The sequence below is a fragment of the Callorhinchus milii genome, unplaced genomic scaffold (assembly GCF_018977255.1).
Source record: "Callorhinchus milii isolate IMCB2004 unplaced genomic scaffold, IMCB_Cmil_1.0 Scaffold2, whole genome shotgun sequence".
Classification (NCBI taxonomy): Eukaryota; Metazoa; Chordata; class Chondrichthyes; order Chimaeriformes; family Callorhinchidae; genus Callorhinchus; species Callorhinchus milii.
In genome coordinates this window covers 48,584,548-48,600,221 of record NW_024704743.1, presented here as the reverse complement: position 1 = coordinate 48,600,221, position 15,674 = coordinate 48,584,548, and the positions used below count along the sequence as shown (strand labels likewise).

At 38.9% G+C, this 15,674-nt stretch overlaps 1 protein-coding gene across 2 annotated transcripts in view; it reads left to right on the top strand.

Annotated features, from left to right (window-relative positions):
- Positions 1-7,433, top strand: part of snx10b (sorting nexin 10b) — a 40,383-nt gene extending 32,950 nt beyond the window's left edge. For both annotated transcript variants that reach the window (XM_007900502.1, XM_007900503.2), the window contains exons 6-7: positions 4,743-4,952; positions 5,332-7,433. In XM_007900502.1, the coding sequence (XP_007898693.1) occupies positions 4,743-4,952; positions 5,332-5,383 (262 nt within the window). In that variant the 3' untranslated portion in view covers positions 5,384-7,433. The remainder of the gene's footprint in view (positions 1-4,742; positions 4,953-5,331) is intronic.
- Positions 7,434-15,674: the final 8,241 nt, after the last annotated feature.

The window sequence follows — 15,674 nt, the reverse complement described above, 5'->3', positions numbered from 1 at the left end:
CTTAAAACTGATTTAAGGTAATGACCACTGCCATCTTGTGGTTACTGATTTGTACTGCAGGAGTAGATGGGTCATTAACTATACTTTAAAAAATCTTGTGTTTGAATCAATGCTTAAAATTTCAAAATGTCTCAAAGCGCTTCAAGTTATTTACTGCTGAGTGTAATCACTGTGCAACAGCTAATATGTGCCACAGAAATGACCCCAAAACAGCCTAGAAGTGACTGACCAATTTTATCTGTGGGATTGTTGACCAAGACACTGGGAGAAACTCCCTTCTCTTTTCGAATATGCTATAGTCCATCTAAGAGTGCAACCAACTGCACCAGGCTGACACCTATTCATGATGTACAAGAATAGGCTGACAGCTATTCATGATAATACATTGTATTATTCTCCAACTATAAAGATTGGGTAATATCATACAAACAATATAATATCTTAAAATGTCACTTAAGAAAGCCAGCAGAGTGTGAAACAAAAAACTCTGAGTCTGTTTTGCTCTGGGCTTTTTGTTTCACACTTGGATGGCTTTCTTAAATCACAATTAGCTCACCAGATCAATTTTGTGAATATCGTAAATTAGACTCCTTTAACAATTTTATGTTTCTTATTGATTTGGAACCATTTCAATGATGTGTGTATTATTGCACAGCCACACTATCTGATGCAATTTGCTCCGCTTAGAATGTGGGGTTGCACACTCATGTCATCTTTTGTATTCTGACTGGGCTTTCCCTGATCTCTGGGGAAGGTTTGTATAGACAGGTGATTGTCTTGAAATGGGTGGTGGTGCAAAAATGTGGTCATAAATAACAGGAACCGGTACCACCAGATACAATGGCATAATCCCTTTGTAGCTCTGCCAACTCTGAAGGGCAACCCGGTAATGGACATATATCTAATGCTATCTGATGATGTTTCTGCGGTCTGTAGCAGATCCAACACCAGTGTGGCCTACACCAGACTTAATTGTGACCTGAAACCAATCCGAGGAATTTCATGCTTGGATTAAATGCTTCATTCTTCATTCTTTCTTCCCTGCCGCCTCGCCATCCAAAATATATAGGATAGGGGTTATGTAGCAACACACTTATTTACCAAGGGACACCAGTGCTGACCCATACAAATCAAATAATCCTTTAATTTAATATAGTGCCTGTAATGTTCAATTGCTATCAAGTGTAGTGACTAAGGTTGTAGAATCTATCCCCTTCCCACCCCGCCCCATAATCCATAAGGAGGGAGTTTTATCATGTCACTGTGCATATCAAGGAAGCGCCAAGTTGACCTAAAAATGAGTGCCTCTGCAGGGCCAGAGTGGTGCTGTGAAAGAAAAGAATTCAGAACAACCATGTGAGGCATGTGTCATGCATCGCTATTTTCTAGCTGCATCTCTTATGCAGGGATGTCTGTAGATTTTTAGTTATGCGTTGCTGGGCCCTGCAGCCAGTGCTGCTGGAGTGAAGTTCCATTTGCCTTGTATCTGGTGCTGCTGCCCCTGATGGTGAACTGAAGCCCTGATGGTAGCAGCTACACTTATTTAGAAAGCAGGAACGCCATTGATGGCGGACAATGCTGCATCATGAACATAGCAGGAAAGTGATAGTTCTATCTCGTGCTAGTCCTTCTCGTGACTAGCCTGGCTCCAGATCCAGCAAAATCTGACTCACGGTCTGATCTCCAGTTACCTGGTAATGTTCCAACCCTGCACAGACATCTTAACTTCATTCCGTATCTGTCACTTCATGACATTTGCGCAATAATAATAATTACGTTTGATTATAGTGCCTTATCACGGCCTTGAGGTATCTCAAAACGATTCACAGAATATATTGTAAAATGGATTGATTGTGTATTTGTGGACGAAATGAAGTTTTGCCACTTCTGCTTGTCAAATATTAGGTTTAAGTACTCGTAAGCATGATGATGAGTTTTTGAATGGGTCAGACACCTGGCCGACCCCAAAAAATATTAGCGGGAATTGTGAAAGAAGCAGTGAGTCACTGATTCAGGAGCAGCTCCTGGGCTCATTATTTACATAGCAGAGAAACCAAAATATCTGCAACAGTGGTTTGCATATGTTGACATCGTCATATTATACTTGAGCAATTTGATGTCAAAATGTCTGTTCATTTGTGGGATATCATTTGACGCATTTGGTCTCAAAAGGCCGTAAAAAAAACAAGTCACTCTGGCCCCTGGGAATCCAAAGTGTCTGCAGTACCATATAATACAAATTTACATTTATATAGTATCTTTCACATCGGGAAGATGTCTCAAAGTACTTAACAGTACTGGCTGGGCACTCAAGTTGGACTTGGGAACTGAGGGTAATGGAAAAGGGAATGATGGAAAGCACGGTCAAAGAGGTACGTCTTGAGACGGACCTTGAATGAGGCAAGAGGTGTCAAAGGGCATGGAGAAAGAGCAAGATCTGCAAGGATTTAATAATTTGCAGGCTCCAAAGGTCGAATAATATCAGTTAGAATCATGAAAAACTAGTGAGTCCAGTCACCTATTTTAGGAGCAGCTCCTGTGCGACTATCATTATTTAAGTGACCTGGTAAACTGGCTCAGTGTACAGAATGACCTCCCGTGTCCCTATGAGGCAACAGCCTTGTTCTGATTTGTTGTAAAGTAACAACTAACGTGAATATTCACTTAAAGAGGTAAAAATGTCTAAACCAAACCCACAGCTCATCAGCTCTCGAACATGTTTTCATTTGTAAACTTGGCTGAGCTACCAATGTTTGTTTTGGTAGCTCTATAACTATAGCACTATCTCTATATTATGGAGTATTCAATATTTTAAATGGGTAAAGTTGGGCTGGGATAGGGGGAATCCTTTACATCTTAGCTAATATAATCTCCATGCTCATTCTTTATGATGCATATTCACCCACAAAATAAACACAGTCACACCTCTTTATAGGATATCCTGTGAAGCGCTTGGAGACGTTTTGACATAAAGTGATAGCAAATGCAAGGATTATTATTATTGTGACCGATTCTAGTATTCTAACCACACCGTACCAGTCCAATTTCATGTCAAAAACTTTTGCTGTATAAATGCACATTTTGGTTGTTGATTTTTAAAGTGTATTTTTTATAATCTAAAAACAACTGCTAGAACCAACCAGTGTATCCCAAACTACTTTATCTAAAAATGCATTACATAAATGCAGGGGAATCAGGAAATGCCATGTACAACCTGATATGGTTTTATCATTTGTTTAAGAAAGCAGAAATTAAATTTTTCATTTGGATTATACTTTAATCACATATATTTTGGGAGGGTAATAGTGAATCCAATATCATTTTCTTTGGTGAAACTCCTACACCATTGGCCAGCCTGTGTCTGCAACACGTTTTGAAGGCATTTGGCCTCTAAGTGGCGCCATTTGACAGCTGAGAATTACCATTGTGCATTGCTTTCTTCAAATCCCTTCCTGAAATGCTGACCTTAAATTGAAGTTCAAAAGTCATCTTGTGTCATGGTTTTTAATTTTCTATTAATGCTGTAATTGCTTTCCTTCGGACTTCAACCCCAGCAAGGAATTTCTAAAAAAACAGGCAACATTCATAGAAAGCAATATGTTTTTCTCTTTAGTGTCTATATTCAGTTGTGGAAACCATTTTATGAACAAAAATACCAGTGGTTGATGCTCTTGCAGCAATCCAAGACATTGCTGCCTGTCTGATTTATCAGTAGGAATTAGAGGTGTAGCCATGTCCTCAGTCCTGTGAACCAAGCCCAAATTATGGCAGCTCTTATCGGACATGTATTTATATAATTATGTAATGTGGAGCTACTTTTTTTAAAATGAACTGTTAGGGGAAACTTGATACTGATCCTGAACAATGAAAGTAAAAAGTTGCATTCTCTGGCACTAATCTGAAGTTTGATATTCTAGTGAATTCACCATCTTGTGTTTTGAAAGGAAGATTGCTTTCTAATTGTCTATCCAATCTTGACTTTAAATTGCCAAAGCAAAATAATTGATTTTGTATTGTGATAGTAGCGCAAACATTGAAGTATAGTTTTGCTTTTCATTCAAGCTTTAGAAAAATTAGTTTTGTTATTTTCCCTGTCTGTACACCATCTGTGGCCAAAAGAGAAGCAGTAATCTGTTCCCAGACCTTTGCTGCTTTACAATAGGATAATCACTTTGACCTTATTGTTTACTTGTTTTGTTCCTTTTCGTTTATTTTCCTAAGCAGCATTGCCAGCTTTTCTAAATTAAGTTTGGTATTTAATTTTTTGAATGCTGCCAAAAAATTGTTTTTCTAATACAATTTATATATTTATAAATATATGTAATACTAAAACTTTAAACAAAAGTTTTTCATAAGCAACATTACTTCTGTTTTAAAAACTGAGGCTGGGTTTGGAAACTAAAGGATTTTAAGCCTACTTATTCAGTATTTTACTGAGAATTTTAATATCTTGTGCTTTTACCCTGTTTTTTATGTGGACTGAATGTCATGCAGCGTTTAATAAATATGACGAGAACACCTAACGGAGAGAAGAAAGGGAGTGTTAAGGATGATGATCAAAAGCACATTCAGGAAGATCTGTTTTTAAGAGCGTTTTTAAGGTGGTGAGAGAGGAAATGAGTTGAAGACTTCTTGGAAGAGTATTTCAAAGGCGGGGAAGAGTGGCTAAAGGCTTGGTCACTTAACTGCTTTTGGGATACGGTAGGCTATTTATTAGCTAATGACTTTTGTCTCTGTTACAGAGTACTGCAGATCAACATCCTCCTTTCAGATAGCCGATTGCACCTCTTCCTGCAGACACAGTTAAGTCCTCCAGAGATCGAGGCTTGTGTTTCAGGTCTGACCGACTACTCAGTTGCTGAAGCAATTCACAAGCACGCTACTTCCAACAGACGGTTCCCTGTTGAGAAAGCAGAGCAAGTCGAAATCTATTTAGATTCAGATTCTGAAAGGTATTTCTTTTGATGCATCACTTTCTGTTTTTAATCTAATGTAGACATAATAATACAAAAAAGCAATGTTAATTGACTGAAATTTTATTGAGCTGTGACAGCTCATCATAGAATGCTCCTTACACCTACACACTGAATTAATGATTGCAGTGGAAATTCAATTATCTACTTTCTGATTATCTGAATTTCATTTTGTTGGATTCGGATTATTTCCTTTAAACTATCTAGCAAAAAATATCGGACTCACTCCAAACACCTAATTAAAAGACCAAATTTCCTGTCTTTCTGTGACTGGAGATAATTAAGGTTCTCCTCTGTTACTCAGGCTTTAACTGTGTTGTGGAAACCAATTTCCTCTTTATTATTTTATTTTCATCAGCACTTCATCCTCGGGGCTTGGAAATGGCAGGAGTGACAATGTGAAGTTGTAAAAGATGAACGGTGTGAGAGCCTGTGTTGTGGCTGGCTTTCTTCAGCAGACAAAGTATTCACAATGTATAGCCCAGGCTGTTCTTGCCAGAAACAGGTAGCTGAATGAACCTCGTCACAATTTTTTTCAGAAGAATCGTACAACTTTGTGAACTTCATCCAGAGGTGGATTGTTTACCTGCTCCATGGGTGCTGCACTGTTTTTGTACACAGGAAGAAGAACCTACATTTGTAGCTATATAGAAAACCAATTACGAACAACTTGTTGTTTAAAACGTGCTGCTATTTTAAAATTTTAAATTTTAAATGGCAGTATTTGAGAGAGAATTCATATAGGCATCATTTTGCAACACAAGATTATTATAAACCCTCCAGAGAAGCTGATTTTTAAAAAAAAACACTTGAAGTATTAAAATATGCCCAATTACTCTTTTTGCTTTGCTTCTGAAGCTATGATCCGGTTATCTGAAATACAGGCCTGTTATCTATAGACTGTTTACATGGATTCAGGTCTGAGCAATTTTTCCAATGGTTTACTGTAGGTCATTAAGGTCTGGTGTTACAAATGAAAGGAAAATGTTGAAGGTATGCATTCATTAAATAATCCTGGCGATTTTTTAAATCTTCTTATTTGAAATTTTAGTAATGCATTTATTACAAAACTTCAGACTTCATCCTATGACCTTGGCGGAATAGGGAGGAAAGAAAGAAAATAACCTTAAATATGGTCTGAAACTTTGCAGTAACTCTAGTAAAAGCTCACATTGAGTATCATTGTAATGTTCTTCATCAATCTGAGCTGAAATATTTGTATTGCATCCAGGTTTATATCTATGAATTTTAATTGTCAAATATTGGCCACAATTTCAATTTGCTGCATTCTTCACAAATTGAAACTTCAAAAATGATAAAATTCACCTGAGTATTCTACATAAATCTGGAGAATTGTTCCACTTGGTTTAGTGATCTAATGTCTGTTACTGTGCACACTCCGTGAAGAAGAGACATTTTGATTCTCCTCTTACTAAACGAGACTTTTCAGGGCTAAGATATGGTAATTTTTAGTACTCTAATAACTTTGATTTATTGTGTTTGGGAAATGGATTAGGGTAACTTCAATATGCTTATAACCACTACTGTTTACTCTTTGCTGGAATCATTGTTGAGTCACTTTCATGTTGCTTATGTGTTCCACCAGTATCTAAAACTGGCCATTTTGAATATAAAATGGATCAGTGTGCATCCTTAACACACTGACTATATTATAAAGATATATAAATATTCAAAGTGTACTGGTTCTATTTTTAAAATGGGTTACTTCTGCTGCTTTAGGTTTTGTGCTTTTCATCAAGTATAAGCTCCCCTGGCCAAGTTATTTAGCTATATATCCTGAGGACAATTTGCTTTGAATTTCTTTCCAACTCTGATATTATCAAGTTTCCCACCCTGATCTTATCAAGAGAATTGGCATGTTCAAGGTGAATGTATAATAACTGGGATACATTGCTATGATATGTAGTATTCAAGTGACCAAAGGGTCCATAAGGAAAGTATTGGTGGACTAGATTAACTGTGCATGGTGCCAAACAGAAATTAAATTCTTCTTGTTACTAAGGAGTCTAAACTCAAAAGTATTTTTTCACTTTAGTAAATAATGTATATAAAATGTTGCCAACTCACATCAGTAGAGCCTTCTATGCTTCTAAATTTTAATTGAAGTTTGGGTATTTAAACAGTTATTTGCCTCTGATACTGTGAATGTCTAAAACCAAGGGGTAATTTGACAGCCACATTTTGTTATTTGACTTGATGCTTGAATCTTCTGGTCTGAGTGCCACTGGTTTATGTTAAATCTAAACTAATTTTGTGGGCAGAGAAAAAGTAAGCTGGAACTTCACTGTAGGACTCACAGTTTGTTCCTAAGTTGTCTTTGTTTCTCTAAAATGTTTTTGTTCACCACAGAGAATCTTGTCTTCAGAAAGTGGATGTTTATTGAAATTGTGCACTACTGTATTTTTCATTTGAATAGTTTAATAAATCTACTGAAATGTGCATGATTATGCAATTATTCTGTACTGCTTTACAATGGGTTACAGTCATCAATGCCCTTGATAACCAGATGCATGATGCATGAAATGAACCTATGGTCTGGTAACTTGTAGGAATTTCATTAATTCTAGAGACTGTAAGAACTTGGGATATTTTATGAAATATGCAAAAGCCTAGAAACTGTTAGTAAATAAATTTGTCTAATGCAGAAGGGGGTAAGCAAGAAATGTGTGGTTTGTGAGTCACCAATGCAGAATCTTTTCATGTAGGCTGAAACTCCTGTCTGGCCGCTGATATCTTCTGTAACATGTATTGGTGTAGATTTTGTCAATAGGTTATGGAAAAAATCTTTGTGTAGTTATACAGATCAATTGTTGAACTCTAGCACTGTCTTCCCCTCCTACACTATTGCAGTTCGATTTATTTTGCACCTGGATGCTGGTGCATATTGAGCTGGCCTTCAATAGCAAATTCCCATCAGATGTTAATACAGAACTGGGTTACTATTTAAAACCTGAAGTTGGATTCTCTTAAGCTTCTTGCGTGGATTTGAACTCCAATTACTGACACCACTCCATTTATACACTATTGCACCAAGGAACAATGGAAATTGCAGTTCAGAAAGCAATAAATATTGCTGAGACTTTCTTTGTGTGTCACTAATGAGCAACCTATATTTGTATCTGTTTCAAAGAGGGATAAAATTATTGTAATTGACTGTACTTTTTACCCAACACAATTGCAGATATCTGCACTGACAACCAGCTATGCATATTTAAATAGTTTTTTTAATACTTTACAAGTTTGCAATCTGGTGGGCAGTGAAAGTCCTATTTTAAACGACATCTGCCAAATTTGCATTTTGAATTTAAAATATACAGTCAATTCACTTTACAATATGTTCTGTGAAGCACTTTGAGATGTCTCAACGACATGATATATCAAATGCAATGATTATTTTTAGTATTACTGACCAATTTGTACAAGTTGATATCCCAAAATGAACAAGAGTTTGCAAAGTGTGGCTAGAAATGATGACAAATTAAAATGTTGTACTTCACATTTGATTGAGACTTTAACTGGAGATTGTTTCCTGTTACAAAATGAATCCTGGGCTCCCTTTTATTGCTTTAAAGGACATCTAGTAATTCAAATTCACTCAGCTCAATGGCAGTGGAATCTAAAATAAAACCTACCTATATGCTGCATAAAGGTTTTACTTAATTGACTTCAGTAAACATCCTTATTTGTATAAAAGTGTTCACCGTATTTTACAAAAGAAATTAAGAACATAGTATCTTAGTTCTAAATTTTAAAACCTAATGGTTTATTTTCCCAAGTAGCTATAGAAATGTAAGTGCATCAATGTTTATTTTGCCAGTTTCTGGAATAACTAATTATTTAAATTTTCCTAAACTTAGAGAAATATTTCAAAAAGGATTTTTTTTAAAAATGTACACGCATGAAACACAAAAACATTCTTACACCCAAATACTCACTAATGTGGATGAGCCAATATAAAAAATATTTAGTTTTTTTTAGAAACATTAAGTAATGTGCAAAGCATTTATTTTTCCTCCTTTCTTGCTCTACTCCAACCCCCACCCCCCCAACCCAGAAATCATATATGCAGCTCAATTGCTGTATGATTTCAATGGTGTGTACAATGTAGCAGAAGCAGTAAATATTGACAGCAATCTAGCAGACATGCTGAATCAAGGAAGCAGTGTCGGTGGCCGTTTAGAACAAGGTGGTTTTGCCTTTCAGTCCATATCAATAAAATCAAAATGTTAACTTCAAGGGGTGAAATGTTAACTGAGTTACCAATGAGAATTATTTTAAAGAAGTTAACTGGAGCTACACTGAGTTTAAGGCAGAATTCTTCCAGCTGCTGCAACACTTTTGGGTGCTGAGCAAATTTAGGAAATTGGGAATATGTTTTCACCTCTGCAGCTTGATAGCAAATTCAGTTCTATCAAGCTGGTTGTGTAAACAATGGCCTGTTACTTCAGATGCAATGTTAATAATAATAATCCTTACATTTGATATAGTGCCTTATCATAGCAATGTGGATTGACTATATATTCTGCAGCAATTGTGCACAGCAGTGTCCCACCAACAGTCATGGATTGAGTGACCATTTTTAAAATATATATCGGGTTTGTAAGTGGGGGCTGATGACATTGAGAAAGTACCAATGGCCGATCCCATTGTGTCACTCAACTGTGGATATAGATGGCAATAGGCAGGGCACTGATGCAGTAACAGTTGCAAATTTGTAGATAATGGAGTGGGACCACATGGAAGTCCAAAGCCAAGGCACATAGATTGATGGCAGCCACCAGTAGGGGCTGGTAAGGGGAAAAGTGCAAAGGTGGAGTATTAAGGTTTTGTTGGCCAGTCTTTTTTAAATGACTCATGTTGCTCTCCATTTCCTATTGCATTTTGGTTTCTGGTAGCAATGCAAAGTTTCCCTGCTGCTTCCTGAATGGAGTTCTCAACACAAGCTCTTGCAATAACACCAACTCCCACCCTCTACCCACCCACCCACCCAAAAAAAGCAATCCAGTAAAGTAGTAACATCTTCTAAAGTTACTTTCGTCAACCCCGGCCCCCTTCCCATTTTACGAAATTTTTAGTTATCCGATTAGCATCTCTTAACCTTTTCAACGCGCCAGTTTCGCTAGCCAGAGTTTTGGTACAGTATTTATTGTGGTGTTCTATAATGGGATATCACACGATCCATTGTAGACCAGCATGGGAGATCAAATAGTTTAGCTTTTGCGTGTAATTAAGTTTGTTGGTGCATTGGTTGAGTGAAAAGGTAGAAAGTAATTAATTACCACCAGGGCTGAATCTTTCTGTGGGGCCACATTCCTGTTTGAATTGTCCTTTGCAATGCCAGACTCCACGTCAATCACTCTGAGTTAGGACCTCAGCAGAATCACTGTTTAACAAGTCTGGGGTTAGAAGTATTACATTTGAATTTGCTCAAAGTAATGATTTGCATCTGACAACGTATCAGGTCACGCATCCTGGCTAGACATCCGAAGTGTTTGTTTACCTTATCCTCTAAGTGGGGACTTCACAATTTAAGTTAAAAGAAAAAAATCTAGAGAATTTAATTTTCCCAGCAGAAATATCATAGGGTCATTCCTATGATTATTTCTCACAGTATGGTGCTACCTGCACGGTTTTACTTTGTTAGGTGCTATATACGTGATTATGTACAGTATTTATAACCAGTTTATTTTTATATGATTGAGATTTCTTGCAACGCTGGTCTCTACCTTTTAAACTGTAACTAAAGTTTACAGGTGCCGTTTTAATATGATGCATTTTGCTTTTATATTTATTAACGCAATCTTGCAAAACTGTTGCAGCAAACAAAGCAAGTCTCACTCGGTTTCCAAAATCCGACTTTATTTATTTTAAAATCCTTATTTGGCTATGGCAGTGACTACAGATTTAAACCACTGCTTAATAATGGGGAAGTAAAGTTGAAAATAATTGGATGGTTTTACAATCTTTCACATGAACTTTGAAAAGTTTGGCTGACATTAAACTTTGTAAGAAAACTGAAGACTTCAAACATTTAAATATAATAAAATGCATTTTTATCAATGTTTTATTGTATGGATCTGGTTTTAAAAATACCACCAATGCACAAAACAACTGTAAAAAACGTTTGCCCAGTCACTGTGAATGGTACAAGTATTCATAACACAGTTTGGAGAACTAGTTGTACTGATTATTTTTGCTCGCAAATTTAATGCTGGAGCAGGTTTCTTCTGAGTTAGAAATAGATCCAACGATGAGCAAAGAGGAATATTGGAAAGGCAATGGGGCAGAACCCAAACAACCTCAGAACGAAATGAACAAACTTATCAAACAAATGCCCATGTTTGCAGACCACAACAACCATCAATTGGACGCAGTAAAACCAGAGGAGGTTAAGGAAAATTCCTGTTGAATTTAATCTCCACAACTGTTAATTGCTTAACTACGTTTCATTACTTTCGAAGACACCCATTTGACGAGGAAACGCTTGTGTTATTGCAATCCTATTCACCAGCTGATTTATTTTAAAGTGATCTTCCACAACCACCGGCGTCTTTATGGAACTATTTGGGTTTGCATAACTTTCATTTTGACGAAAAAAGCCACAAGATCCCCTTAAACCACTTAACCGAATTAAATTGGAATAAGCCTCGAATGTTACGTTTTGTTGAACATAACTCGGATTGAACGCAAACAAATGGGTTTTTTTTTATGAAGAAAGCTATGTTTAATCTTCGAATGCACTGATCTGTAACAAATACCCAAAAAAAAACAACAACACAGAATTATTGCACGATTTTATTGCATTACTGCGAGTGACTCGCAACACAGACATTTTAGATGTTTTGTTCAGTGGGTTATTTTCTGAATCAATGGTACGAAGACTGATGGGGAGAACGCAATCCACTACAAGATCAGTTCCTTTAAAACGCGAAGTGCTTTTTTTTTAAAAAAGAAAATATATCAACACCAGACTTCAATCTGTTCACTGTTAAAACTATAAACTGCTTTCTTTGTAAAATCAGGATCGCAGCAACTTAACGTTTGACAAGAAGAGCATCGCCATAAATGCAGCCCCCGATGCAAGTGCTGGATCCCTGCACCTGCGTGGCTCTAAATAATCCCAGAAAATATTCCCAGAAAATTCTCACCTCAGTCCAGGCCTGGACACCATTTGTGTGGATAATAAGTACACATTCCACCAGAAAACTGCAGTTCTTTTTTTCGGGGGTGGGGGTGGGTGGGTGCAGATTAATTGCCTCTTTCTCTCTTTCATGTCTTTATCCCCTCTCACTCCCTCTGTCTCTCCCTCTTTGCGGAACTTCTCTTCCTTCCTTGAATGAGTGGTTTTATTCCTAAATGCCCCTGTGCAGATGGATGCTGATGTTTCTGTCCCAGTTTTCCTCCTGTCAGGTAGCTGTAACCCGGCACCGGTAACCCATAGCAACGGCGTGGGAGCCAGCCAGAGGCAGGAGCCAGCACTGCTGCATCCACACACCACAGGCACTCAGGGGAGGGAGAGGATGGGGAGAGTGTGGGAGAGGGAGGGGGGCTCAAGGCATAGCAACCCCTCCTCTAGCGAGGACTTCAAATACTCTACCTGCTGCGAGTTCACAAATAAACGGGGAAGATGTACATGTTCAGAGAGAGCGAGGGCAACAGTGATCTGTCTCACCGAGGTGTGACACGACTGTGTGCATTCATCATCAAGCACTGCAGACAGCCAGGGAGATCACACAGGATCACTGGGGGCAGGTGGAGAAAGGGGAGGGGGGAGATCAAAATGTGCTCTCTGCATTATTCTGAAGATACCATACCAGCAAAAGTGACAACAAATAAATAAGCCAACAAGCAAACGCATTTAGGAATTGTGAATTCAACGAATGTTATTTTTGGGTGTATTTTAATGAATATAATTTAAGTCAGTAACCCTGGTTCCTATGAAATAAAATACGCGTTTATGAGTGCTGGGTTTATATAGATATATATGTGTATATGTGTGTGTGTGTGTGTGTGTGTGTGTGTGTGTGTGTGTGCGTGTTTTATTATTTCTATCGCAACTGTTAAGACAAATCATGCAATGGGGAAAAAGTAATGCAAAATAAAGGAACTTTGCGAATTTACTGCAGTACGTTATGTTTTCTTTTTGAAAATAACATCTCCTTTGTTAGCTGGTGTTTATGATCAAGGCTACTGCCTCCAGTAGTCAGAGAGTGGATGAGAAAGGATCCAGGGAATGAGCAAATTGTCTTGATTTCATATAATCAACCCATTCTCTGCAGAGACGGGATAAGCCACTTACTATTCATCTTTATTGTATCCCTATGATACGGTATTCGTGGATTGTAGGATTTAAAAAAAACTATTGAGAAAAAAAACACCTTGGTTACAAAGATAATTCTATTATCAGGTCTCTCTCTATATGTGGCAAGATTTGGGAAATAAAATGGATGAAATACATACAGGTGCAATAGTCAGAACCCAACCAAAAAAGTCCCTTTGGTAGGCGCTGCTGCAAAAGTCACACCACCAATACTGAGACTGAGGTTAACACAGTGTAAACTGAATAACCTGCCCCACGTCTCATACCATCTGATCAGTTTGAATCACCTGTTTAACCTCCTGCTGTTGCTACCTTTTTTTAAAAAAACAATACAATGGATGTTGCTCTGCTTGCGAATCGTTACCCATCTCTAAACATTTTCCCTTGGATGTTGTCAGATGCATCCCTCAAACTGAAACCGGACTTGGGATTAAAAGTCCGCGATTTTTAGGGGTTTCACATTACCGCCCACCGGCTGTTTGAGTTGTTTCTTTCAGTTAAGTTTCTTTTTTTAAAAAAAAAGCATCAGCATCTGGTTTCTCCTGACACAGTGACCCAACCCCCCGAAACACACCCAGTGTTACCATTCCAGAGTGCAGTGCGGGCACAGGGAACACCAGATAGAGATGGGAGGCATTGCCTTCGATATGAAGTACAGCCGTCTTCCACCCAGTCCTGTTTACAATATATCAGTGGCAGCGACGATCCCTTTGCAATGTCTGCCTGTGTTTAATTATTTACCCATTGCTGGTTTTGCAGTGCCACGGGTCGCCGTGTTTGCTGAAGTCGGGTTGATTCCGGGGCTGCTCTGGTTACATTGCAGGTTATAGGATCACCATGTATTTGATGTGCAGTGTGGCGCCCACTGGGCTGTACCCCCCCTCCCCCGTAGCCCCCAGAGAACTGAGGTTCGCTTCCCCCCCCCCCCCCCCCCACACGTGAAATACCGAGGCTTTGCCTTCCGACGGGATCGGTCCATACATCCGTAAAATAAAAAGCCCAGTTTATTTTCTCGTATGATCGCAAAAACAAAGAGAAACATTAAGTTGGCAGCAGTCCAATTCAGGTTTGGTATTTTTTTCAAAGTTATGACTCCATCCCTCAAGATTTTCTGGTACCTCCGTTTCTGTGTACTGTACATACGATGAAACGGATTGCACAACAACAACAACAACAACAACAGTATGAGCCCCTTCTCCCCCGCCAGCACTCTGATAATAACAGGGGCTTTGGTACGATGCACATGGACTTGACAAACTCACTGATCTACAAACATGTAACCAATGCATGTCATCTGACACACGGGGTTTAATTCATTCCAACAATATATTTTCAAACATGATTTAAGAGTGTTGTTTCGTCCGATCTTCCCACTTGGGAGGCTTTTCAGAGCAACACCGTTGGTTTTGTGTTTCACTCCTTTGCAGTGGGTCACACACGTGTGAGTCGCGCTCGCGAAATGCAACATCTAACATGTATTTGCGCAAACACTACTTTAGATGGCGTTCTTTTAAATAGATCACAGCCTCTTTTTTTTAACTAAATGTTTGGGGAAAGGCGCCGAATACCTACTTTGTATTTTAATGCGAATGAGCACCGGGTCACTTCTGCACGAAACAGAGGGATTTAGCGAGGAAACCAGTGCAAGTCCACCTCTCCCCGGTGAGCTGAGAGGGCATTACATCTATCTACCGGTTGTCGCATTAGACATTAGTGTGAGATACGCGAGGATACTGTTCAGCGGAATACAAAATGCAACTACCCACTCAACCGCAAAAAAACCCCGAGGTGCATCAGCACAGTATCCACCCCCCTACCCCCCACCCCCCCCTCCCCCCTCCCTCCCCGTCCCTTCTCGCAATGAGTTAAATGGGTTACGCGGCGTTGTTTGATTACCGGATTTAAATCTAAAGCGGTACAGAGCAATAGCTGAATCTGGGGCCAGTTGGGGGCTCGGCTTCACATGTGGCCCAATTGCCCGGACAACAGAGTTGCAGATATTGCAGATGTTGCCCCTGTGCGGGAACACACGGGTTTGCAAGTGCTGAGCCCTCGGTCTCTGTTGCTCGGCCCCTCCTGTGAGAGAAATGTTCAGAGAAACGCTGTGCAGTGTTGGTCGGATCAGACCCGGGGCTTCGCTTCGTGCAGAGAGGAGACGTCTCTGACACCACTGTGCGGGCAATCTAACAACGTGGAGAAATATAAACTTGCCACGACACATCTTTTTTCCCCCCCCACACCCTCCCTCTCAATTCTTATTTTATTCAGGGAGATGATGAACCTACACACAGAGGGGTTTCCTGCAGCCCTGAGGTTACTGACCACGGCCACTGCTGACGTCCTTTCGATGATCATTTCGG